General features: G+C 51.3%; 1 protein-coding gene across 1 annotated transcript; it reads left to right on the top strand.

Moving 5' to 3' along the window:
- Positions 1–359: 359 nt before the first annotated feature.
- TSHR (thyroid stimulating hormone receptor) lies at positions 360–26,308 on the top strand. Its single transcript, XM_053475033.1, has 11 exons — positions 360–392; positions 2,050–2,344; positions 15,326–15,397; positions 15,594–15,668; positions 20,293–20,367; positions 20,622–20,693; positions 20,815–20,892; positions 21,160–21,228; positions 23,308–23,385; positions 24,193–24,381; positions 24,573–26,308. The coding sequence occupies exons 2-11, from the start codon at positions 2,163–2,165 to the stop codon at positions 25,963–25,965; spliced, it is 2,283 nt and encodes a 760-aa protein (XP_053331008.1). The 5' UTR covers positions 360–392; positions 2,050–2,162; the 3' UTR covers positions 25,966–26,308.
- Positions 26,309–27,555: the final 1,247 nt, after the last annotated feature.

Raw genomic sequence — 27,555 nt, 5'->3', positions numbered from 1 at the left:
AGTAATATAACCCCCCAGCGCTGTATATAATAATATAACTCCCAGAGCTGTATATAATATATAATGGACATGATATGTAACCAGGTAACTCTTTTCTTTTTAGTGCAGTAACAGAAGAGAGCAGCAGGGGGCGCAGCTGCATCACCCCCCCAGCAGACCTTGGGCTGAGCCCCCCTCCTGTGACAGGCAGAGGGGGTAGAAGGGTGTTTGTGCAGAGAAGGCAACTTGAGTTTTTAAGCAGCACATAAATTGCTGCAATGAGACCTGAAGTACCGGCAGAGAGACTGACGAGAGGCTCTAGGCTCAGCACGCATTCCCCCAGCGCTCTGAGACCGTCCCCGCCACGAGCCACCGAGACCACCGCAGAGGGGCCAGGGACACCGAGGGCACAGGTACGTGCATGGGCTGAATATAACTATGCAAAGGGAAGGGCAGTAAATAGGTGGACATCAACAGAGACCCAGCGATGGGATTACTGGTCTGGAAAGTGCTAGCTCCCGTGTCTAGCGGAGCCCTTCAGTGAAATAGATTTAACCCAACATTGTATAGATACAGCCCCGTTAAAACAGGTAAACCGGGGCTCCACGAGACTTACCCCACAGCGGTCACTGTAACCGGGGGTAACTTCTTACTCTCTCTAACCCTTCAAAAATCACTTTCTCCAGAATGACGGTATTTGTTGTTCTGGTTAAAGTTGAAACAAAAATCAGTTAAACTGGAAGTTTGTGCTGAATAAATCGGTATGATTTTCTTGCCGGGAGACGGTGGAGATATAGTGACTCCAGACCTAAACTGCCTATTCCGGCCGTTAACACATCGCCCTTTTCCTGCCGTTAACACATCGCCCCTTTCCTGCCGTTAACACATCGCCCCTTCCTGCCGTTAACACATCGCCCCTTCCTGCCGTTAACACATCGCCCCTTTCCTGCCGTTAACACATCGCCCCTTTCCTGTCGTTAACACATCGCCCTTTCCTGCCGTTAACACATCGCCCTTTCCTGCCGTTAACACATCGCCCCTTCCCGCCGTTAACACATCGCCCCTTCCCGCCATTAACACATCGCCCCTTCCCGCCGTTAACACATCGCCCTTTCCCGCCGTTAACACATCGCCCTTTCCCGCCGTTAACACATCGCCCCTTCCCGCCGTTAAGACAACGCCCTTTCCCGCCCGCTAACACAACGCCCTTTCCCGCCGCTAACACAACGCCCTTTCCCGCCGCTAACACAACGCCCTTTCCCGCCGCTAACACGTCGTCCGTTAATACTATTAATATGTTGCCCGTTAATGCTGGCACTACGGAACCCGTAGGGAACAACCCGTTCCCGCCGTTAATAAACAGCCCGTTCCCGCCGTTAACACATCGCCCGTTCATGCTGGCACTACAGCTTCCCTTCCTGCCATTAATACATCGTCCAGTAATGCTGGCACTACGGCTCCCGTTCCTGCCATCGATACATCGCCCGTTAATGCCGGTACGACGGGTTCGTAAGTCAAGCACCTGCTCGATTCCCAGGCAGATAGTTCTTGGAGTTCGATGTCGCTTCTGTTACTGGAGCAGAAATGTTTTTGTTTTACCAGCCTTTAAGTGTTTAGTCTGTTTCTTCTTATTATTATTATTATGATTTATTATGGTTATTTTTATTATGATTCTTATGATTATTATAATTTATTATTGTGATTTATTATTATGATTATTATAATTTATTATTGTGATTTATTATTATGATTATTATGGTTATTATAATGATTTATTATTATGATTATTATTATTTCTTACAATGTTGTTTTGATGGCGGCTACTTTATTTTAATATCAGATCCTCTGCTGGTCGGCTGCTCCTGTAACTCAGATGCCAACGATATCACTTCATGGTACTTAGTAACGGAAAACAGATTTTCAGTCGGCGTTTCAGTAAAGTGTATTTGTAGCCCGAAGCGCGAGGTTCGAGTCCCCGTAGAGAAGCGGCAGCGTGGGGTGAGGGTGCGGGAGGGCACTCCTCGTGCAGTCAGAGAGCTGACAATCTAATGACGTGATTGTTGATTTCAGGAGAGCTGCGTGGAGAAGCTGCGTCAGACCGGGGGTCCCAGAGGCGACACGTCTGCCTGGCTGCTCCCGTCCATTCAGCCCAAGACATGTGAAGCTGGAGATAGAGCCCCGACATGCAGTACCGCCTGCCCCCGCCGCTCCCCTGGATGTCCTGGTGCCTCCTACCCCTGCTTCTACTTCCCTGGTCAGGAGCCACGTGCCCCGAGGGATGTGAGTGCGCAGACGGTACCGGCTACAAGATCACGTGTAAAGACCTTCATGTTATACCAGAGCTGCCGCCGCACACGGAAACACTGTGAGTCCTCCAATGCAGTGCTGCGTCTGCCTACCCCACCACGGGGTACCATTCAGCGCATGGCGTGCACCACGGGGTACCATTCAGCGCATGGCGTGCACCACGGGGTACCATTCAGCGCATGGCGTGCACCACGGGGTACCGTTCAGTGCATGGCTTGCACCACGGGGTACCATTCAGTGCATGGCGTGCACCACGGGGTACCATTCAGTGCATGGCGTGCACCACGGGGTACCATTCAGTGCATGGCGTGCACCACGGGGTACCATTCAGCGCATGGCGTGCACCACGGGGTACCATTCAGCGCATGGCGTGCACCACGGGGTACCATTCAGCGCATGGCGTGCACCACGGGGTACCATTCAGCGCATGGCGTGCACCACGGGGTACCATTCAGTGCATGGCGTGCACCACGGGGTACCATTCAGTGCATGGCTTGCACCACGGGGTACCATTCAGTGCATGGCGTGCACCACGGAGTACCATTCAGTGCATGGCGTGCACCACGGGGTACCATTCAGTGCATGGCGTGCACCACGGGGTACCATTCAGTGCATGGCGTGCACCACGGAGTACCATTCAGTGCATGGCGTGCACCACGGGGTACCATTCAGTGCATGGCGTGCACCACGGGGTACCATTCAGTGCATGGCGTGCACCACGGGGTACCATTCAGTGCATGGCGTGCACCACGGGGTACCATTCAGTGCATGGCTTGCACCACGGGGTACCATTCAGTGCATGGCGTGCACCATGGGGTACCACTTAGTTCCCCGAGATTCACGCGCTCAGGAATCATGGCTGCTCCCCAGATCACTGCGCATGTTGTGTCCGCAGATCCTAACCGGCGTATGAATGTATAAATCACGAGGATTGGATTTAAGAGCTCTAAGTAAACGAGCGTCGTCGGGACCGATTTATGTGTATCCCGTGGGAGCGGCCGCTGTAACTTCCTATTCTCAGTACCTGCTAGATTATTCCTCCCCGTTAGTTATCTCTCCCCTACTGTTGCTGATTGGTTCAGGAGGTCTCTGTAGATGGAATATTGATCAGGTAATTCTGGCTTTGCCACAGACTGCCACCGATCTCCGCTTCACTAAGGCAGATGTCTCCGCAGCGACCGGATTGGTGGCAACGCGCGGTTTGGCTGAAATGCTGTTAGCTGATTGGTTGAAATTGGTCTCTTCAGCGTAACACAGTTATACTTTCTCAATAAATTGGTGTCTCTTTTTACCAAAAACTAATATTATTTCCCCGTTGGCCCGCAGCGAGCGGCAAGCGGCAGGGGTAATTAGCTTATTAATGATAGTGGCCCTTAATGGTGCTATTTTTACCCGTTCTGTGACTCAGCGGCCCCCGTGACGCTCGCACAGCAGGACGCCAAAAAGACTTTTATTTCAAAAAGGAAATTAGGATTAATTAACCTCATTAGGGCGTTTTTTCTGTAATCTGCTTTCTGGACAAAAAGACGTAATTATCGTTTAATGATTATCCCGAGGCTCATTCTCCACGGCCGCCATAACTGCCCCCTACACCTGCTATCAGGGTCAGTGCTGGCACCCATCACCCCCCTACACCTGCTATCAGGGTCAGTGCTGGCACCCATCACCCCCCTACACCTGCTATCAGGGTCAGAGCTGGCACCCATCACCCCCCTACACCTGCTATCAGGGTCAGTGCTGGCACCCATCACCCCCCTACACCTGCTATCAGGGTCAGAGCTGGCACCCATCACCCCCCTACACCTGCTATCAGGGTCAGAGCTGGCACCCATCACCCCCCTACACCTGCTATCAGGGTCAGTGCTGGCACCCATCACCCCCCTACACCTGCTATCAGGGTCAGAGCTGGCACCCATCACCCCCCTACTCCTGCTATCAGGGTCAGTGCTGGCACCCATCACCCCCCTACACCTGCTATCGGGGTCAGAGCTGGCACCCATCGCCCCCCTTACACCTGCTATCAGGGTCAGAGCTGGCACCCATCACCCCCCCTACACCTGCTATCGGGGTCAGAGCTGGCACCCATCACCCCCTACACCTGCTATCAGGGTCAGAGCTGGCACCCATCACCCCCCCTACACCTGCTATTGGGGTCAGAGCTGGCACCCATCACCCCCCTACACCTGCTATCGGGGTCAGAGCTGGCACCCATCGCCCCCCCTACACCTGCTATCGGGGTCAGAGCTGGCACCCATCACCCCCCTACACCCACTATTGGGTTCGAAGCTGGCACCCATCACCCCCCCACACACACACCTGGTATCGGGGTCAGAGCTGGCACCCATCAACCCCCCTACACCTGCTATAGGGGTCGGAGCTAGCACTCATAACCTCCCCCTACCCCCTGTTGGGGTCGGAGCTGGCACGGTTACTTCCCCGTAGCATGTTAAAGGGTCCGGCGGAGGGGATTTGGGGGGATTCGCTGTTTGTCAGGCTGCCGGCTCTGAGCTGCTCTGAGGGTTGGATGCCGTTAACAGCTGGAGACGCGGCTGTCTGATTCCTCCCCAGGAGACAGCGCAGGAATGTGTATTCACGGTGTCATCTCGCATCTCCTGGCCCCACACGGTGGGAGGCTCCCCTGCTGTCTCTGTGCCGCCGTCTCTCCCCTGCTGTCTCTGTGCCGCCGTCTCTCCCCTGCTGTCTCTGTGCCGCCGTCTCTCCCCTGCTGTCTCTGTGCCGCCGTCTCTCCCCTGCTGTCTCTGTGCCGCCGTCTCTCCCCTGCTGTCTCTGTGCCGCCGTCTCTCCCCTGCTGTCTCTGTGCCGCCGTCTCTCCCCTGCTGTCTCTGTGCCGCCGTCTCTCCCCTGCTGTCTCTGTGCCGCCGTCTCTCTCCTGCCGTCTCTCCCCCGCCGTCTTTGCCCTCACTGTCTCAAACTGACATAACACTCTGCATAGATTATAATTAAATCCATGTGCGGGGCGGCCGATCTTTCTGTACAGTTTTTTGGACTCCAGGGAACCGCTCCCCCCAGACCCCGCACTCTTTTCTCTAGCTGGATGTCTCGATATAATGTGTGTTATATATTAGTTATCGGGCTCCCCCCAGACCCCGCACTCTTTTCTCTAGCTGGATGTCTCGATATAATGTCTGTTATATATTAGTTATCGGGCTCCCCCCAGACCCCGCACTCTTTTCTCTAGCTGGATGTCTCGATATAATGTCTGTTATATATTAGTTATCGGATCCCCCCAGACCCCGCACTCTTTTCTCTATCTGGATGTCTCGATATAATGTCTGTTATATATTAGTTATTGGATCCCCCCAGACCCCGCACTCTTTTCTCTAGCTGGATGTCTCGATATAATGTCTGTTATATATTAGTTATTGGATCCCCCCGCACCCCGCACTCTTTTCTCTAGCTGGGTGTCTCGATATAATGTCTGTTATATATTAGTTATCGGACCCCCCCAGACCCCGCACTCTTTTCTCTAGCTGGGTGTCTCGATATAATGTCTGTTATATATTAGTTATTGGATCCCCCCAGACCCCGCACTCTTTTCTCTAGCTGGGTGTCTCGATATAATGTCTGTTATATATTAGTTATTGGATCCCCCCAGACCCCGCACTCTTTTCTCTATCTGGATGTCTCGATATAATGTCTGTTATATATTAGTTATCTGTCCCCCCAGACCCCGCACTCTTTTCTCTAGCTGGGTGTCTCGATATAATGTCTGTTATATATTAGTTATTGGATCCCCCCGCACCCCGCACTCTTTTCTCTAGCTGGGTGTCTCGATATAATGTCTGTTATATATTAGTTATCGGACCCCCCCAGACCCCGCACTCTTTTCTCTAGCTAGGTGTCTCGATATAATGTCTGTTATATATTAGTTATTGGATCCCCCCAGACCCCGCACTCTTTTCTCTAGCTGGGTGTCTCGATATAATGTCTGTTATATATTAGTTATCGGACCCCCCAGACCCCGCACTCTTTTCTCTAGCTGGATGTCTCGATATAATGTCTGTTATATATTAGTTATCGGATCCCCCAGACCCCGCACTCTTTTCTCTAGCTGGGTGTCTCGATATAATGTCTGTTATATATTAGTTATCGGATCCCCCCAGACCCCGCACTCTTTTCTCTAGCTAGGTGTCTCGATATAATGTCTGTTATATATTAGTTATTGGGCTCCCCCCAGACCCCGCACTCTTTTCTCTAGCTGGGTGTCTCGATATAATGTCTGTTATATATTAGTTATCGGATCCCCCAGACCCCGCACTCTTTTCTCTAGCTGGGTGTCTCGATATAATGTCTGTTATATATTAGTTATCGGATCCCCCAGACCCTGCACTCTTTTCTCTAGCTGGGTGTCTCGATATAATGTCTGTTATATATTAGTTATCGGACCCCCCCAGACCCCGCACTCTTTTCTCTATCTGGATGTCTCGATATAATGTCTGTTATATATTAGTTATCGGGCTCCCCCCAGACCCCGCACTCTTTTCTCTAGCTGGGTGTCTCGATATAATGTCTGTTATATATTAGTTATCGGACCCCCCCACACCCCGCACTCTTTTCTCTAGCTGGATGTCTCGATATAATGTCTGTTATATATTAGTTATCTGTCCCCCCCAGACCCCGCACTCTTTTCTCTAGCTGGATGTCTCGATATAATGTCTGTTATATATTAGTTATTGGATCCCCCAGACCCCGCACTCTTTTCTCTAGCTGGGTGTCTCGATATAATGTCTGTTATATATTAGTTATCGGACCCCCCAGACCCCGCACTCTTTTCTCTAGCTGGATGTCTCGATATAATGTCTGTTATATATTAGTTATTGGATCCCCCAGACCCCGCACTCTTTTCTCTAGCTGGGTGTCTCGATATAATGTCTGTTATATATTAGTTATCGGACCCCCCAGACCCCGCACTCTTTTCTCTAGCTGGATGTCTCGATATAATGTCTGTTATATATTAGTTATCGGATCCCCCAGACCCCGCACTCTTTTCTCTAGCTGGGTGTCTCGATATAATGTCTGTTATATATTAGTTATCGGATCCCCCCCAGACCCCGCACTCTTTTCTCTAGCTGGGTGTCTCGATATAATGTCTGTTATATATTAGTTATCGGACCCCCCCAGACCCCGCACTCTTTTCTCTAGCTGGGTGTCTCGATATAATGTCTGTTATATATTAGTTATATTGGATCCCCCAGACCCTGCACTCTTTTCTCTAGCTGGGTGTCTCGATATAATGTCTGTTATATATTAGTTATTGGATCCCCCAGGCCCCGCACTCTTTTCTCTAGCTGGGTGTCTCGATATAATGTCTGTTATATATTAGTTATCGGATCCCCCCAGACCCCGCACTCTTTTCTCTATCTGGGTGTCTCGATATAATGTCTGTTATATATTAGTTATCGGACCCCCCAGACCCCGCACTCTTTTCTCTAGCTGGGTGTCTCGATATAATGTCTGTTATATATTAGTTATCTGACCCCCCCAGACCCCGCACTCTTTTCTCTAGCTGGGTGTCTCGATATAATGTCTGTTATATATTAGTTATATTGGACCCCCCCGCACCCCCGCACTCTTTTCTCTAGCTGGATGTCTCGATATAATGTCTGTTATATATTAGTTATCGGATCCCCCCAGACCCCGCACTCTTTTCTCTAGCTGGATGTCTCGATATAATGTCTGTTATATATTAGTTATCGGACCCCCCAGACCCCGCACTCTTTTCTCTAGCTGGGTGTCTCGATATAATGTCTGTTATATATTAGTTATCGGATCCCCCAGACCCCGCACTCTTTTCTCTAGCTGGATGTCTCGATATAATGTCTGTTATATATTAGTTATTGGATCCCCCAGGCCCCGCACTCTTTTCTCTAGCTGGGTGTCTCGATATAATGTCTGTTATATATTAGTTATCGGGCTCCCCCCAGACCCCGCACTCTTTTCTCTATCTGGATGTCTCGATATAATGTCTGTTATATATTAGTTATCGGATCCCCCCAGACCCCGCACTCTTTTCTCTATCTGGGTGTCTCGATATAATGTCTGTTATATATTAGTTATCGGACCCCCCAGACCCCGCACTCTTTTCTCTAGCTGGGTGTCTCGATATAATGTCTGTTATATATTAGTTATCTGACCCCCCCCAGACCCCGCACTCTTTTCTCTAGCTGGGTGTCTCGATATAATGTCTGTTATATATTAGTTATCGGACCCCCCAGACCCCGCACTCTTTTCTCTAGCTGGGTGTCTCGATATAATGTCTGTTATATATTAGTTATATTGGACCCCCCCGCACCCCCGCACTCTTTTCTCTAGCTGGATGTCTCGATATAATGTCTGTTATATATTAGTTATCGGATCCCCCCAGACCCCGCACTCTTTTCTCTAGCTGGATGTCTCGATATAATGTCTGTTATATATTAGTTATCGGACCCCCCAGACCCCGCACTCTTTTCTCTAGCTGGGTGTCTCGATATAATGTCTGTTATATATTAGTTATCGGATCCCCCAGACCCCGCACTCTTTTCTCTAGCTGGGTGTCTCGATATAATGTCTGTTATATATTAGTTATCGGATCCCCCAGACCCCGCACTCTTTTCTCTAGCTGGATGTCTCGATATAATGTCTGTTATATATTAGTTATCGGATCCCCCCAGACCCCGCACTCTTTTCTCTAGCTGGATGTCTCGATATAATGTCTGTTATATATTAGTTATCGGATCCCCCCAGACCCCGCACTCTTTTCTCTAGCTGGATGTCTCGATATAATGTCTGTTATATATTAGTTATTGGATCCCCCCAGACCCCGCACTCTTTTCTCTAGCTGGGTGTCTCGATATAATGTCTGTTATATATTAGTTATCTGTCCCCCCAGACCCCGCACTCTTTTCTCTAGCTGGATGTCTCGATATAATGTCTGTTATATATTAGTTATCGGATCCCCCAGACCCTGCACTCTTTTCTCTAGCTGGATGTCTCGATATAATGTCTGTTATATATTAGTTATCGGATCCCCCAGACCCTGCACTCTTTTCTCTAGCTGGGTGTCTCGATATAATGTCTGTTATATATTAGTTATCGGACCCCCCAGACCCCGCACTCTTTTCTCTAGCTGGATGTCTCGATATAATGTCTGTTATATATTAGTTATCGGACCCCCCAGACCCCGCACTCTTTTCTCTAGCTGGGTGTCTCGATATAATGTGTGTTATATATTAGTTATCGGACCCCCCAGACCCCGCACTCTTTTCTCTAGCTGGATGTCTCGATATAATGTCTGTTATATATTAGTTATCGGACCCCCCAGACCCCGCACTCTTTTCTCTAGCTGGGTGTCTCGATATAATGTGTGTTATATATTAGTTATCGGACCCCCCAGACCCCGCACTCTTTTCTCTAGCTGGATGTCTCGATATAATGTCTGTTATATATTAGTTATCGGACCCCCCCAGACCCCGCACTCTTTTCTCTAGCTGGGTGTCTCGATATAATGTCTGTTATATATTAGTTATCGGACCCCCCCAGACCCCGCACTCTTTTCTCTAGCTGGGTGTCTCAATATAATGTCTGTTATATATTAGTTATCGGACCCCCCCAGACCCTGCACTCTTTTCTCTAGCTGGGTGTCTCGATATGATGTCTGTTATATATTAGTTATCGGACCCCCCAGACCCCGCACTCTTTTCTCTAGCTGGATGTCTCGATATAATGTCTGTTATTTATTATATATTAGCGCTCGAATCCCATTGCTGTCGGGTATGTAGACGCCCCCCGCTATACTACCCTTTATCAGCTGGCCAAAGCATGCAGTTAGCGTGATCCCCCCCTCTCTCCGGCGTCACGCAGTGCATCCCTTAAACGTGTTTCTTGGGCATGTAAGCGAGCGGTGACACGCGTGTGGCTGTGAAAGAAGCCTCAGTACCGCGTTCCTCCGTTAGATGGCAGCAGACAGCTCGTGCCCCCCGTACAGCCAACCCCCGGGGGTCCTGCCTCGCGGCACAAAGCATCATAATATGGGTATATTTATAGTGACGTCACAGAAATGCACCCTTTTTGAAAAAAAGACTTCTGTGGCCCCAGCAGCTCGACGCGTGACCCAGAGCGCCACGTGTTTGCGCCGTGTAGTCCGGAGTGAATTGGCGGCGGGGCTCCTCATGCGCACCCGGCCCCCTGTCATGGCGGGCGAGGGGTGTTTATTTGAGTCTGTCAGAGCTCCCCTGATTTCTCTGCACGGCTGGCTGGCCGCCGGGCCCCTCGAAGCCCCCGTTCTGAATAAGAGCTTTGTGGGGAGGGCAGCCGAGCGCCGCGCACGCACGCTGCCTCCCGACGGCTCCGCCGCGCACACATATGGTCTTGTTTTGCTCATTTCCACATCTCTTCCTGTAGGCTCTGCGGGTGTTAAATTTCCTCTCCTTTTATTCCCGGGATGTTTTTTTATTAGAAAAATACAAAAACAGAATTTTTTTAAATCAGAAGATTTAATATTATAGGAAATTATTACAGAAAACAGAAAAAAAAAAAGGCAGAAGATTGAGGAGGAAAGGGTTAACGTCGGCGTGCGGTGTCCTCATCACTGACCCCAAATGCTGATCACTGGGGGGGATACTCTGCAGACAACCCCAAATGCTGATCACTGGGGGGATACTCTGCAGACAACCCCAAACGCTAATCACTGGGGGAAATACTCTGCAGACAACCCCAAACGCTAACCACTGGGGGGGAAATACTCTGCAGACAACCCCAAACGCTGATCACTGGGGGGGAAATACTCTGCAGACAACCCCAAACGCTAACCACTGGGGGGGAAATACTCTGCAGACAACCCCAAACGCTAATCACTGGGGGGGAAATACTCTGCAGACAACCCCAAACGCTGATCACTGGGGGGGAAATACTCTGCAGACAACCCCAAACGCTGATCACTGGGGGAAATACTCTGCAGACAACCCCAAACGCTAATCACTGGGGGGGAAATACTCTGCAGACAACCCCAAACGCTGATCACTGGGGGGGTACTCTGCAGACAACCCCAAACGCTGATCACTGGGGGGGGTACTCTGCAGACAACCCCAAACGCTAACCACTGGGGGGGAAATACTCTGCAGACAACCCCAAACGCTAATCACTGGGGGAAATACTCTGCAGACAACCCCAAACGCTAACCACTGGGGGGGGAGATACTCTGCAGACAACCCCAAACGCTAATCACTGGGGGGGAAATACTCTGCAGACAACCCCAAACGCTAATCACTGGGGGAAATACTCTGCAGACAACCCCAAACGCTAATCACTGGGGGAAATACTCTGCAGACAACCCCAAACGCTGATCACTGGGGGAAATACTCTGCAGACAACCCCAAACGCTAATCACTGGGGGAAATACTCTGCAGACAACCCCAAACGCTGATCACTGGGGGAAATACTCTGCAGACAACCCCAAACGCTGATCACTGGGGGGGGATACTCTGCAGACAACCCCAAACGCTAATCACTGGGGGAAATACTCTGCAGACAACCCCAAACGCTAACCACTGGGGGGGAAATACTCTGCAGACAACCCCAAACGCTGATCACTTGGGGGGAAATACTCTGCAGACAACCCCAAACACTGATCACTGGGGTGGGGTACTCTGCTGACAACCCCAAACACTAACCACTGGGGGGGAAATACTCTGCAGACAACCCCAAACGCTGATCACTGGGGGGGAAATACTCTGCAGACAACCCCAAACGCTGATCACTGGGGGGGGGGGATACTCTGCAGACAACCCCAAACGCTGATCACTGGGGGAAATACTCTGCAGACAACCCCAAACGCTGATCACTGGGGGGGAAATACTCTGCAGACAACCCCAAACGCTGATCACTGGGGGGGGATACTCTGCAGACAACCCCAAACGCTGATCATTGGGGGAAATACTCTGCAGACAACCCCAAACGCTAACCACTGGGGGGGAAATACTCTGCAGACAACCCCAAACGCTGATCACTTGGGGGGAAATACTCTGCAGACAACCCCAAACGCTGATCACTGGGGGGGTACTCTGCAGACAACCCCAAACGCTGATCACTGGGGGGGGGGGGATACTCTGCAGACAACCCCAAACGCTGATCACTGGGGGAAATACTCTGCAGACAACCCCAAACGCTGATCACTGGGGGGGAAATACTCTGCAGACAACCCCAAACGCTGATCACTGGGGGAAATACTCTGCAGACAACCCCAAACGCTAACCACTGAGGGGGAAATACTCTGCAGACAACCCCAAACGCTGATCACTTGGGGGGAAATACTCTGCAGACAACCCCAAACACTGATCACTGGGGTGGGGTACTCTGCTGACAACCCCACTGGGGGAAACAATCTGGGGTAGTTCACGCACTGCTTGGCTTACCGCAGACTCTACCTGGACCAGACGCTCTGTTTTTGTAGCAGGGGGGGCTGGCAGCAGCGCGATGGCTGAGGGTGTTTTTCTTGTTCCGAAGTTTTTTGTGCAAATTACAATAAAACCGCCGCTTTTTGGGCCAAGAAGCAGATCCTCTGCTGGTCGGTGGAGCTCAGCATGTTGTGTAATTAACCCTTAATGGTCTAGAATATTAGTGCAGCAGGTCTGCTAATTAAACTACAATTCCCACAATCCTCATCCAGTACCTTCCTCTTAAGCAGCAGCACACGGGGTGACACTATCAGGGGCCCATAAGTCGCGCAGCGCCATCCTCAGGAACAAGCGCGGGTCTCCTGCTCTCCCCAGCGAGTCCTCTGAAGGCCGATAGAACGGCTTTAATGTCTGCGAAGTTTATGTGAAAGGAGGAGAAAAGTCACAAGAGACCGGAATCTAACCCCAGAGGCTCAGAATAGAATGGAAGGACATTTTACTTTAGATAGGTGGAGCATCCTCCCAGCAGAAGTGGTAGAGGGTAATACAGTGAGGGGATTAAACATGCATGCGATAGACATACGGCTCCTGAATCTAAGACGAGACCAACGACTGATTAAGGTTTCAGTCTTTACAGCGGGATAAACGGGCGACTAGATGGGCCGCCGGGGGCCGGATTGGCAGCTGGGGTATGAACCTGGCCCCAATGACATGTTTAATTCACACACGGCAGGAACACGCAGCTGCACGCGTGTAAAAGACGGCTTTCCGGAGACAGCGCTCGCATTCTAGAGGTAATTACGTGTCTCTTATTTTTGGGTCCGGCTTATTGTGCGACGGGCGGACAGGTGCGATGTTCTGCTGCGGGTTAGAAGCCGACTTCACTATTTACTTTCGCTGGAGCGGCTGGAATTTCCTCCCCGAGTGTTTTCTGATCCCGGATTTCGCTCCCCGTAACTGCGCATGGATTGTGTAATTGTTCATCTGCTTGCGATGTGCTGATCCAGAACTGCGCAGCCGCCTGCAAATCAGCCCTGATACCCTCCTGTGTGCCCTACGAGCACCGCGGCTCCTACAGGGCACCGACCCGTGCATTTAGGGAACAGACGGTCTTTTGTTGGGATACGGCACAGAGGGTCGGGTGTCGGGAAACGGCGCGGAGGGTCGATATACGGCGCGGAGGGTTGGGTGTCAGGATACGGCGCGCAGGGTCGAGGGGCCGGGATACAGTGGTGTCGGGATACGGAGGGTCGGCTGTCGTGATACGGTGCGGAGGGTCGGGTGTCGGGATATGGTGCGGAGGGTCGGGTGTCGGAATACGGCGCGGAGGGTCGGGTGTCGGGATACGGTGGTGTCGAGATACGGCGCGGAGGGTCTGGTGTCAGGATACGGCGCGGAGGGTCGGCTGTCGGGATATGGAGGGTCGGGTTTTCAGGATACGTCGCGGAGAGTCGGCTGTCGGGATATGGAGGGTCGGGATACGGCGCGGAGAGTCGGCTGTCGGGATATGGAGGGTCGGGTGTCGGGATACGGCGCGGAGGGTCAGCTGTCGGGAAATAGAGGGTCGGGTGTCAGGATACGGCGCGGAGGGTCAGCTGTCGGGATATGGAGGGTCAGCTGTCGGGATATAGAGGGTCAGGTGTCAGGATACGGCACGGAGGGTCGGCTGTCGGGATATGGAGGGTCGGGTGTCGGGATATAGAGGGTCGGGTGTCAGGATACGGCGCGGAGGGTCAGCTGTCGGGATATGGAGGGTCAGGTGTCAGGATACGGCACGGAGGGTGGGGTGTCAGGATATGGAGGGTGGGGTGTCGGGATATGGAGGGTGGGGTGTCGGGATATGGAGGGTCAGGTGTCGGGATACGACGCGGAGGGTCGGCTGTCGGGCTATAGAGGGTTGGGTGTCAGGATACGGCGCGGAGGGTCAGCTGTCGGGATATGGAGGGTCGGGTGTCGGGATACGGCGCGGAGGGTCGGCTGTCGGGATATAGAGGGTCGGGTGTCGGGATTCAGCGCGGAGGGTCAGCTGTCGGGATATGGAGGGTCGGGTGTCGGGATACGGCGCGGAGGGTCGGCTGTCGGGATATAGAGGGTCGGGTGTCGGGATTCAGCGCGGTGGGTCAGCTGTCGGGATATGGAGGGTCGGGTGTCGGGATATGGAGGGTCGGGTGTCGGGATACGGCGCGGAGGGTCGGCTGTCGGGATATGGAGGGTCGGCTGTCGGGATTCGGCGCGGAGGGTCGGCTGTCGGGATATGGAGGGTCGGCTGTTGGGATATGGAGGGTCAGGTGTCGGGATACGGCGCGGAGGGTCGGCTGTCGGGATATAGAGGGTCGGGATTCGGCGCAGAGGGTCGGCTGTCGGGATATGGAGGGTCGGCTGTCGGGATTCGGCGCGGAGGGTCGGCTGTCGGGATATGGAGGGTCAGGTGTCGGGATATGGAGGGTCGGGTGTCGGGATACGGCGCGGAGGGTCGGCTGTCGGGATATAGAGGGTCGGGATTCGGCGCAGAGGGTCGGCTGTCGGGATATGGAGGGTCGGGTATCGGGATACGGCACGGAGGGTCAGTTCTCTGGTATATCTCTGGTAACGTTTGAATAATATACTGTAACTCATCGTTTGAACTGGCTTTTCCGTCTTTGCAGGAGGCTGATGGAGACTTACCTCAAGACGATACCCCCCGGAGCGTTCTCCTACCTGCCCAACATATCCAGGATGTGAGTCCCAAAACAGCAATAAAAAGAGCATTTTATCCTTCGCTACCCTCCATAGATCAGAGAGACATTAGCATACTAACAGCACCACGCTGGGGCATTTATCCATCTTGTGCCATATGCCCAGGCATTGGTGGTGGTGGTGGGGTTTGATCTATACGTAGCGGAAGGACTGACCTTCTTCGTGTTTCCTTTCCAGTTATATTTCTTTGGACACAGAGCTGCAGAGACTGGAAGCCGGCTCCTTCCGGGGACTCAGGAGTGTCACCCAAATGTGAGTAGCACCCTGCGCTCTACCCCATGCTTGATTCCAGCAGGAGTCACCTCGTCGTCTTCTGTGTGTGTTGCTGGGGTGTTACATAGATTTGCAGTGCTCACAAATCCCAGCCGCCTTTTTTGATGATGAGAGAATTATGTCAATAACGTAATTATATTTTAACTCAAACAGGGAATGTTACTTTCTGAATGTTGAAATGTATCACTTGGCCCATCTAGATTACCGTGTAGATCACATGTCCCTTGGGAATTGCTCCAATAAACTTTTAATGTTGAGCATCGTATAGTAAAATGTATAGCTTCAAGAAAGCTCTAGTTCAGAATGAATATTTCTTAAGCAGCATCTCTTACAAAATGTTTTTAAAATGCACAAAGTATAATTACCCTTCCTGGTAGCGCAGTGTAAACATAGACCCTTCCTGGTAGCTCAGTGTAAACATAGACCCTTCCTGGTAGCTCAGTGTAAACATAGACCCTTCCTGGTAGCTCAGTGTAAACATAGACCCTTCCTGGTAGCGCAGTGTAAACATAAAACATTCCTGGTAGCGCAGTGTAAACATAGACCTTTCCTGGTAGCGCAGTGTAAACATAGACCCTTCCTGGTAGCGCAGTGTAAACATAGACCCTTCCTGGCAGCGCAGTGTAAACATAAAACATTCCTGGTAGCGCAGTGTAAACATAGACCCTTCCTGGTAGCGCAGTGTAAACATAGACCCTTCCTGGTAGCACAGTGTAAACATAGACCTTTCCTGGTAGCGCAGTGTAAACATAGACCTTTCCTGGTAGTGCAGTGTAAACATAGACCCTTCCTGGTAGTGCAGTGTAAACATAGACCCTTCCTGGTAGTGCAGTGTAATCATAGACCCTTCCTGGTAACGCAGTGTAAACATAAAACATTCCTGGTAGCGCAGTGTAAACATAGACCTTTCCTGGTAGCGCAGTGTAAACATAGACCTTTCCTGGTAGCGCAGTGTAAACATAGACCCTTCCTGGTAGCGCAGTGTAAACATAGACCCTTCCTGGCAGCGCAGTGTAAACATAAAACATTCCTGGTAGCGCAGTGTAAAAATAGACCTTTCCTGGTAGCACAGTGTAAACATAGACCCTTCCTGGCAGCGCAGTGTAAACATAGACCCTTCCTGGCAGCGCAGTGTAAACATAGACCCTTCCTGGTAGCGCAGTGTAAACATAGACCCTTCCTGGTAGCACAGTGTAAACATAGACCTTTCCTGGTAGCGTATTGTAAACATAGACCTTTCCTGGTAGTGCAGTGTAAACATAGACCCTTCCTGGTAGCGCAGTGTAAACATAGACCCTTCCTGGTAGCGCAGTGTAAACATAAAACATTCCTGGTAGCGCAGTGTAAACATAAAACATTCCTGGTAGCGCAGTGTAAACATAGACCTTTCCTGGTAGCGCAGTGTAAACATAGACCTTTCCTGGTAGCGCAGTGTAAACATAGACCCTTCCTGGTAGCGCAGTGTAAACATAGACCCTTCCTGGCAGTGCAGTGTAAACATAAAACATTCCTGGTAGCGCAGTGTAAACATAGACCTTTCCTGGTAGCGCAGTGTAAACATAGACCTTTCCTGGTAGCGCAGTGTAAACATAGACCCTTCCTGGCATCGCAGTGTAAACATAGACCCTTCCTGGTAGTGCAGTGTAAACATAGACCTTTCCTGATAGCACAGTGTAAACATAGACCTTTCCTGGTAGCGCAGTGTAAACATAGACCTTTCCTGGTAGCGCAGTGTAAACATAGACCTTTCCTGGTAGCGCCAGTGTGTAAACATAGACCTTTCCTGGTAGCGCCAGTGTGTAAACATAGACCTTTCCTGGTAGCGCAGTGTAAACATAGACCTTTCCTGGTAGCGCAGTGTAAACATAGACCTTTCCTGGTAGCGCAGTGTAAACATAGACCTTTCCTGGTAGCGTATTGTAAGTGTCGGCACTTCCTGGCAGAGCGATATAAACTTTGGGGTATAAATTCGCTGCCAACGCGCCAACCTGCTCAATGCCTGCCCAGCCTGGACTTCACTGTGTTTTTTATTTTTTTTTAAACCCAACAAACCGTTCGTAAAGGAGTGGTTAACCAGGGATGGGGGATAATTGCACCTGAGCCAATACATTTAAACGCAGGTCCAGCATTCCCATCTGTTCTATTAAAGCGTCTTAATTGTTTACCAAGTGGAAAGACATTCGTGCCGCAGACGCTCTGCATGTGGAGTCTGAAGGGCTCTCCTGCGCAGAAGAGACGCTTTGTGTGTTTCGGTCTCTGTGTATAAACTCGAGGACTGGGACGGACAGACACTCGATCGGCTCGGAGCCCCCAGGGAGAAGCTGATATGACAGCGGTGCTTTGGGCCCAGGGCCTCTTACCTTGTTATGGCAACACAGAGATGTGGGAGTCTGTCCGGCAAACCTCTCCACATTCCCAAAGGTTACAGCTGTAAACCGCGCTGCTGCCATTGTTGGCATCGAGCCCCGGCCTTTCATCGTTAATCCAAGCCTGTATTGTTGGGATGAACACACGAACACGCCAAGAACACTAGAAGACTGCAGATTATGGAGCGTTATGGGAGATCCGCGAGCTCTGCAAAGGTTTTAGTCTCAGTGCCCAGAGCCAGCCGCCTCTGCTAAAGCCTACCTGCCCAGGGCTGACGGGCTCCGCTGGGGGCATAACGCATTCATTAAACCCAACGGGGGCAGATTGTGATCCGTCCAAAAACCTCCCGTAGGGTTGTTGGAAGTATACTGTTGGCTGTGCATGCGCAGTAAGGAGCTCCGGGCTATAGATAGATAGATAGTGTGATATATGTTGAATTCTGGCTTTGATTTGAAAATAAAAATATATTAAAATATTTTATTTATAATTTTTTTGCATTTAAGAGAAAGGGGTTATTTTTTTTGCCTGACTCTTGATCATAAAAGTGTTAATTTTGGTGGAGTCGGCTGAGCGGCTGCCCTGTTTATATTATGTGAAGCTCACGTTCAGACGCTCACACGCGGCCCGCTGCGGCTCCGGGGCTGCGCATGCTTTCCCGCTGCTGGCAGGGGATTCTGAGTTGGCGGGACGGCTGGCAGGACGTGAGAAGAGCTTTGCGCTAATTGCCAGGACCTGTTATTCTAAGCAGCGGCCCTGTGAAAACTTTGTGTAAGGAGAGAAGATGGAAATAAATACGTGGGCGAGAGCTTATGTTTAGCAGGGACTAACCTGGCGGCTCGCGGGGCAATTAACGAAACCTGAGAAAGGCTGACACATTTCGCCTTCATCCTGGGTCAGGCTGCGGAAAATCTGCGAAAATAACAGAAATAACAGCAGAATAGACAATTCGCCCAAAATGTGAGCAAACGCCAGAGAGACAGAGAGAGAGGGTGTTATCAGACTGCAAAACGTACAGACAGTGCACAACCATACCCGGAGACCTCACACCTATCACTCCCTGCAACCCCTCCCATCACTCCCTGCAACCCCACCTATCACTCCCTGTAACCCCTCCTATTACCCCATGTAACCCCTCCCATCACTCCCTGTAACCCCACCTATCACTCCCTGTAACCCCTCCTATTACCTCCTGTAAGCCCTCCCATCACTCCCTGTAACCCCTCCCATCACTGCAGACTCCAGATCCTAGTTCTGCGATCGCGTTAGAACTCGTTACAGACGATGTTTTTAGATGCGATTCAGATCAGGATTAAAGAAATTTCCAGTGTTTTGTGTCCAAAGCTAAATTTTTATCAGACAAAAGACGGACTCATCCAGCGCGCAGCGAGGTCAGCGGGGCGAGAGGCGCAACGCCCTGTGACATCATTGGGGTTATGGCAGAGACGGTCCTGTCTCTATGTAAACACATATGGGCTGCATTATCTGTACGTCACCTCAAGCCACGGCGGTGCGGGCGGTTATCAGCCAAACGTGTACTATATGTATACTATATATATATATATATTCTGTATACTCTGTATACTATATAAACTCTCTATATATATATATATATTCTGTATACCCTATATATTATACATAGTATAATACATAGTATTTAGAGTATATATAGTATAGAATATATATATATATCATATATAGTTTATATAGTATACAGTGTGTGTATATATATATATATATATATATATATATTTTACAGAGTATATACAGCATGTATATATATATTTTACAGAGTATACAGAGCATTATACGGAGTATATAGAGTATATAACGTATATATAGTTTACAGAGTATATATATATTTATATAGTATACAGAGTATATACAGTTTATTATATATATATATATATATATATACATGCTGTATATACACTGTATACTATATATACTCTGTATAATATATATATATACACACACACTCACTGACTTCCGGTCAGTAAACTCTATATATACTTGTATAATATGTGTGTGTGTGTGTATATATATATATATATATATATTGTATATACCGTACTCTGTATACTCTGTATACTCTATATATGCTCTATATACTCTCTCTCTCTCTCTCTCTCTCTCTCTCTCGTGCATATGTATGCACTCTAATATATATATATATATACTCTGTATACTGTGCGCCGTGGAAAATTGTTAATCGTTGTTTATGATTTTTCCTACACAGAGAAATCCGGAATGTCATGAATTTAATGTATATCGACCCCGATGCTTTCGAGGACCTCCCTTTACTGAAATACCTGTGAGTATAGCGGGGGGTTCGCTGGCTGTGAGTGATGGGAGGCGCATCTTCTGTCAATTAAATAGTAATGTTTACTGTCTCCATCGAGGCGCTTTCCGATCTGCTCACGTTGGGGCCGTTTGATGTTGGGTGTAACGGACGCCTTGTTGGTTCCATCCATAGCCCTGAATACCTGCCACCCCCCACACACCAACCATGCCCCCCCCACGCGTGTGAGAATTTATTACTCTCGTAACCTTCCTTTTCTTCTTTAGAGGAATTTTAAACACCGGGCTCTCCGTTTTTCCAGATTTAACCAAGATCCGCTCCAGTGATAACGTGTTTGTGTGAGTATTCAGCGTGCTGCAGGCGTGTAAAACAACACAGGCAGAACCATGAGCCCCAGCCTTAACGTGTGCGTGATGTGTGAGTCGCAATGGTCATTTTCTGTGTTTCATGTCTCTACAGGGAGATCATCGATAACCCTCACATCACCTCCATACCAGCCAATGCCTTTGTAGGGCTGGGGCAGGGATTCCTCACCCTGTAAGTACTTCCCTGCGTAATCCTTACTAGAATAACAGGAAAAAAGTCCACCCAGTATGACCCATCACACCACGTGGCTAGCATCGAAAAGAACAAAACATCTGAACACGGATGTGATGGCAGCGAATTCCTCAACTTTACTGCCCTGCCTGTAAAAACACCTTTTTCAATTAAATTATTCATGAGAAACCTTCTGATTCCTTAAAAGAAATCTGATCATCTCACCCGAGCGAGAGCCGTGAATACTAATGATCTCTTTTCTCTTAGTAAACTCTTTAACAACGGAATCACCCGGCTGGAGGGACGCGCGTTCAACGGCACCAAACTAGATGAAGTGTAAGTATCAGACAGAAACCGACCAGGGCACGCGAGGGAACAGGAGTAACGGGGCCGGGGTAACAGGCGTAACGGGGCCGGGGGAACAGGAGTAACGGGGCCGGGGGAACAGGAGTAATGGGGCCGGGGGAACAGGAGTAACGGGGCCGGGGGAACAGGAGTAACGGGGCCGGGGGAACAGGAGTAACGGGGCCGGGGGAACAGGAGTAACGGGGCCAGGGCACACGGGAGAACAGGAGTAAAGGGGCCGGGGGAACAGGAGTAACGGGGCCGGGGCACACGGGAGAACAGGAGTAACGGGGCCGGGGGAACAGGAGTAACGGGGCCGGCGCACACGGGGGAACAGGAGTAACGGGGGGGGTGCACACGGGGGAACAGGAGTAACGGGACAGGGCCCAGTGATAATCTGGCAGGGCACGCGGGGTAACAGTGATAATCTGGCAGGGCACGCGGGGTAACAGTGATAATCTGGCAGGGCACGCGGGGTAACAGTGATAATCTGGCAGGGCACGCGGGGTAACAGTGATAATCTGGCAGGGCACGCGGAGTAACAGTGATAATCTGGCAGGGCACGCGGGGTAACAGTGATAATCTGGCAGGGCACTCGGGGTAACAGTGATAATCTGGCAGGACACGCGGGGTGACAGTGATAATCTGGCAGGGCACACGGGGTAACAGTGATAATCTGGTAGGGCACGCGGGGTAACAGTGATAAACTGGCAGGGCACGCGGGGTAACAGTGATAATCTGGCAGGGCACGCGGGGTAACAGTGATAATCTGGCAGGGCACGCGGGGTAACAGTGATAATCTGGCAGGACACGCGGGGTGACAGTGATAATCTGGCAGGGCACACGGGGTAACAGTGATAATCTGGTAGGGCACGCGGGGTAAGAGTGATAATCTGGCAGGGCACGCGGGGTAACAGTTATAATCTGGCAGGGCACGCGGGGTAACAGTGATAATCTGGCAGGGCACGCGGGGTAACAGTGATAATCTGGTAGGGCACGCGGGGTAAAAGTGATAATCTGGCAGGGCACGCGGGGTAACAGTGATAATCTGGCAGGGCACGCGGGGTAACAGTGATAATCTGGCAGGGCACGCGGGGGAATGAGAGAGCCCCAGTGCATGTGAGATAATGAGAGTCTACTTCCCTCTGCCCTCACTTGCCCCGGGTCCACCAGTGAGTGCAGTGTCAGCCAGCGGTGCGCTGGTTAATAGAGAGATTATCTGCTCGATTGTTTTTGGCCGGGTACGGCGTACGATGGTTTCTGCCGCCCTCGCGGTGTAAGGTATCCCAGACACTTTCCACCTCCGTTTCGCAGCTAATACCTGCTTGGACCCCCTTCGCACGACGCGCGGTTTTATCCAAACAGCCGCCGATCTCCGTCCACGGAAAATTCCTGACGGGGGAAGAAGACGCTGGAGAGAGAGAACATCCCGAGACAGACAGATCGGCATATTTCTGGCCACAGGAGAGAGTGTTATTTATACACGAGATCAGAGCGCGGCCGCCCAGGTCAATGACTCCTCGTGTCTAACAAATAAAATCCCATCACCCCAAGCCAGACCGTTCCCTGTGACCCTGGGGGTGTATCGGATGTCGAGATCACCCTGTTGCCCCATACTGTGTAATTTCACATGCCGGTGATGACCCCTAAGGGGGCCACCTACAGGAACCGACCGCACTTACCCCTGGAGGGTAAAACCCTGGCATCGGGGGCTGTGGGGGGCTTGTAAATCTTAGTCTTTTTCACTTTCTTCTTCCGCCACCGCAGCTCGTCTCGCCCGCCCGGCTCCATCCGCCAGACGCGGCACAAAGAGCGTGACGTCCAAACGCTCTCTCTTTCCCCGATCTCTGCCGACACATTCTGTGGTCTAGGAACAAGCCGGGCTAAGCCAGCGGGTCTGATCGCTAATTACCCGCGCCCCTCTTCGTGGCCAGCAGCGATCCTTCAGATTAGTGTTTGGTTTCCGCTTGTGTATTTAGTAGAGCGAGCCCTGGCCGTCCCCGAGAATCTCCCAGCGCAGCTCGCAAGGTGCGGGCCAAGAGCTGACGCTTCGTTTCTTCTCTCCCTCAGAGACCTCCACAATAACAACCTCCTGGACGGGCTTCGAGAAGACGTGTTCATGGGGGTCCTGAGTGGACCCAACATGCTGTGAGTATAATATTACCTGAAAGCTGCGCCCCGGGGTGACGTACCCGAGGGGGGCGAGAGGCTGCGGCTGCATGTGATAACGGGGGGCACGAGCGCAGCCTCGGCGTAGAGCTAAATGTCGTTATTACAGACGGTGGGTACACTTTGGGTACATTGTGGCAGCTGTTTTGAATTCGCTGTATTTGTGTCGCGCTCGATGCCAAAGAAAATTCGCAAAAATGCCCCCAAAATAAGACAAACGCCGAGTTGCTTACATAGGAATTTTGTTTTGACGGATGCCGGTCGGGGCGCGCCACGATGTCGCCGCCCGGACTCTTCGTCAGCCTTTCCAAGCCGCGCTTTATCGGGGGTTTCATGTCTGTATAGTCAGCCAGCGGTGAACGGGTTAAGAGCGGCCGGCAGGGGGTGAATTGGCGGCAGATTCTGCGATCCGTGGAGGTTTCAGCAATCTGACGGCGAGAGGCTGCAGCCGCCGGCGCACGCATCTGTCTGGCACGTTCTGCCGATGATTCAGTTTGTGATCGATATCTATAGAAGCCCCCGACACAGAGATTAACCCTATGAGCCCCAAAGGGTTGAAAACAAATGAATTAAAAGGTGGTATAAATGACTTCCATATAAATCTATCTGGAAATCTCAGCCCTTCGCTCCACCGGCCCCGGTCGTGTAAATCGGGCGGCTGCGGCTTCACCTATAATCTCTGTGTAACCAGGCGTATCGATAAAGCCTCGGCGGTCCCTTTCAGACAATACTCTCTAATGAATGAACTCGTCGGCTGTTCCCTTTAACGTTGCTCTGTTCCCTCAGAGACGTGTCCCAGACCGCGATCACGTCCCTCCCCGCCAAGGGCCTGGAGAGCCTCAAGCACCTGGTGGCTAAGAATGCCTGGTCCTTAAAGAAACTGCCCCCCATCAAGACGTTTGTGCAGCTGACGATGGCCAATCTGTCCTACCCCAGCCACTGCTGCGCCTTCACAAACTGGACCAAGAAGAAGAGGTAAGCGGGCGCCGTCTGCAGCCTCACCCGGGATCTCATCATTCATTCACTTCATTTCCAGCTTCATTCCTTCCAGGTAGTTTCTGCAGATAGACGGAGGGGTAACGTTTGGTTTGAGCGCAGTTTGCATTAACGCGGTTCGGCGGCCGTTGCAGAGCAGTTCAGTAACCGGCTTTACTCTCTATACGCAGCTACCTGGAATCCATCATCTGCAACCAGAGCAGCCTCCATGGCCTGTACCGGAAGCGCTCGCTGAGCCCCTTCGTAGGACCCTACTACCAAGACTACATGGACGGCGACTCCGACCAGACGGAAAACGCCAAGATGAACGACTTCCACAACCACCACTACTCGGTCTTTTTTGAGGACCAAGGAGAAGACGACATCGGCTTCGGGCAGGAGATCAAACATGCGCAGGGGGAGACCATCCCAGCTTTCGAGAATCACTACGACTACATCATCTGCGGAGTCAGCGAGGACCTGGTGTGCAGCCCGAAGCCGGACGAGTTCAACCCCTGCGAGGACATCATGGGATACAACTTCTTGCGCGTCGTGGTCTGGTTCGTCAACCTCCTGGCCATTTTGGGCAACACGTTTGTCCTGTTCGTCCTGGTCACCAGTCATTACAAGCTGACCGTCCCGCGCTTTCTCATGTGTAACCTGGCCTTCGCCGACTTCTGCATGGGCATCTACCTGCTGCTCATCGCCTCCGTAGACCTGCACACGCGATCCGAGTATTATAACCATGCGATAAACTGGCAGACGGGACCGGGGTGTAACGTGGCCGGATTCTTCACCGTGTTTGCCAGCGAGCTGTCGGTGTACACCCTAACCATGATCACGCTGGAGCGCTGGTACGCCATAACGTTCGCCATGCGCCTGGACCGGAAAATGCGCCTGAGGCACGCGGCCTTCATCATGTTGGTTGGCTGGGGCCTGAGCTTCTTCCTCGCTCTTCTGCCCCTGATCGGGGTAAGTAGTTACAGCAAAGTCAGCATCTGTTTGCCGATGGACACGGAGTCGGCCCTCTCCCAGACCTACATAGTCTTCGTACTGATGCTGAACATCGTGGCCTTCGTCGTCATCTGCGCATGCTACGTCAAAATCTACATCACCGTCCGCAACCCGCAGTACCAGTCTGGGGACAAAGACACCAAAATCGCCAAGCGCATGACCGTCCTCATCTTCACGGACTTCATCTGCATGGCCCCGATCTCTTTCTACGCCTTGTCCGCCATCATAAACAAGCCGCTGATCACCGTCTCCAACTCCAAGATACTGCTGGTGCTCTTCTACCCGTTCAACTCCTGCGCCAACCCGTTCCTCTACGCCATTCTCACCAAGGCCTTCCGCAGAGACGTCTTCATCCTTCTCAGCAAGTTCGGCATCTGCGAGCACCAGGCGCAGTTTTACCGCGGACAGACCGTGTCGGCCAAGAACAGCATCGGCTCGTACGCTCACCGGGGGAGCGGAGCCACCGGCCAGACCGTGGCGAGCATCCCCGACATCGCCAAGCAGGAGCAGCCCGTAGGGGCCACGCAAAGCACTCTGCTCCTGGAAGACTATAGACTCACCGCGCTGTAGCAAGACGTCTGCCCGACAGCGGCTCGCGTTACCGCCGTGATCGGGGGGCACGGTGGGCTTCCTGGGCTAGTTGGCGTTTGTCAAACAAGTCTAGTCAGAGCATTAGGTAGTCATGGACTGGGGTATCGGGATTCCGGCGGTCCTTGGCCGCTCGTGTTTAGATGTTTAGAACTTTAACGACTGAACGGTTCCTCGTTTTGTGTTTTCATTTCTTTGGGTTTTTTCCGTCTTACGTTTATTAAAAGATCCTCAGGTTCCCGCGATGAGGATCGGTACGCGAGACCCCTGTTACTTCTCGTGAATAAAGGAGGATCAAACTGTTACAAAAACACCGAGCGAGCGCTCATTACTCACTGTAAATACTCCACGGCCGCCTAATTAGTGAATAAACCCGCGCCGACCCCAGCTGGATTTTATTTAAAGCGTGAATCAGATCATACATCGTCTTCCAGATGCCGTCGGGTTGTTAGAAACGCCGTCACACAGAGTAGGACGTTTAACGGTAATCAATTTGTTTTCCAAATATCTGCTGATTTTAGTGTAAAAAGGTGAATCTGTCCCAGCTTAGCGCAGCGTCTGGCGCAAGACGGAGGGTGTGAAGCTGCCTGCAGAGCTCCGAGTCCCACCTGCAGTTTGTGGCGTGATCAGGGAAGCAGGCTGCGTTCTGGCCGCGCTCTCTGCACCTGCGGGCTGCACCCTGGCAATTATCTGATGAGTTAATTGGATTCCTTCAGGGCCGGCCCCGATACGCAGCGATACCGCAGCAGGAGCGTCAGCCGTGACGTCAGGCTGGGAGAGCCAAGCCGTGTTCAGTGATCACCGGGTTATTCAGGCGTGTGAACCAAATTAACCCACGATCTGCCACAGATCAGAGAAAGCCCGGCCCAGGACACGCATCATCTAGAGTGCTAGCGCTTCAGTGCTACAACTCCTAACATGCCCAGCCAGCCGCCGTTCAATCTTAGCCAACAGCAGCTGTGGTGACGCCGCTGATCCCTCCGTGTTATCAAATCCTTGAAAAGCCCGCCAGCCGCGGCTTTAGCCCTTGCTATACACCCAGCACCTTGCTTGCTTTTGCTGACTTAAGTCCTCAGAAATAATTACCCCGAACCCCTGACAGAACAGCCCCCGATGCTGTATTCTGCTTTGAGATTTTTACATCCCAAGTGCATTATTTTACATTTATCAACAGTAAACTGCAGCTGCCACGCTCTCTCCTATTCATTTAACATTAAACTGCAGCTATGTGCAGATTGTGAAACGCGTCGGGTGCTGATTATTTTAAATAAACTCTCTCCCCGACAGACCCGCCGCTCCCCATCTTCATTCCCGCAATCCGGAAGCTGATATCACGCTTCATTTATTTTTATTACGTGAAGCGGCCTGAACCGGCGCAGGTGGAATTTGGGTTTAAATTTGGGATTATTTCTACGGCGGCTTGTTTTTAAAGTGCCGTTCTGTGCCCCCTTTCTCAGCTCGTCCCTCCATCGCCATCAATAACGGACCGAACGCAAAAACAACAAAAAAACGGCCTGAAAAGGTTATTGCTAAAAAGCGATACTCGCCCTCGGTTTGGATGTTTGTCTCGAC

The sequence above is a fragment of the Spea bombifrons genome, chromosome 9 (genome assembly GCF_027358695.1).
Source record: "Spea bombifrons isolate aSpeBom1 chromosome 9, aSpeBom1.2.pri, whole genome shotgun sequence".
Taxonomy (NCBI): Eukaryota; Metazoa; Chordata; class Amphibia; order Anura; family Pelobatidae; genus Spea; species Spea bombifrons.
Note: the sequence above shows the minus strand (reverse complement) of the source record. Positions and strands in the feature narration are given on the sequence as shown.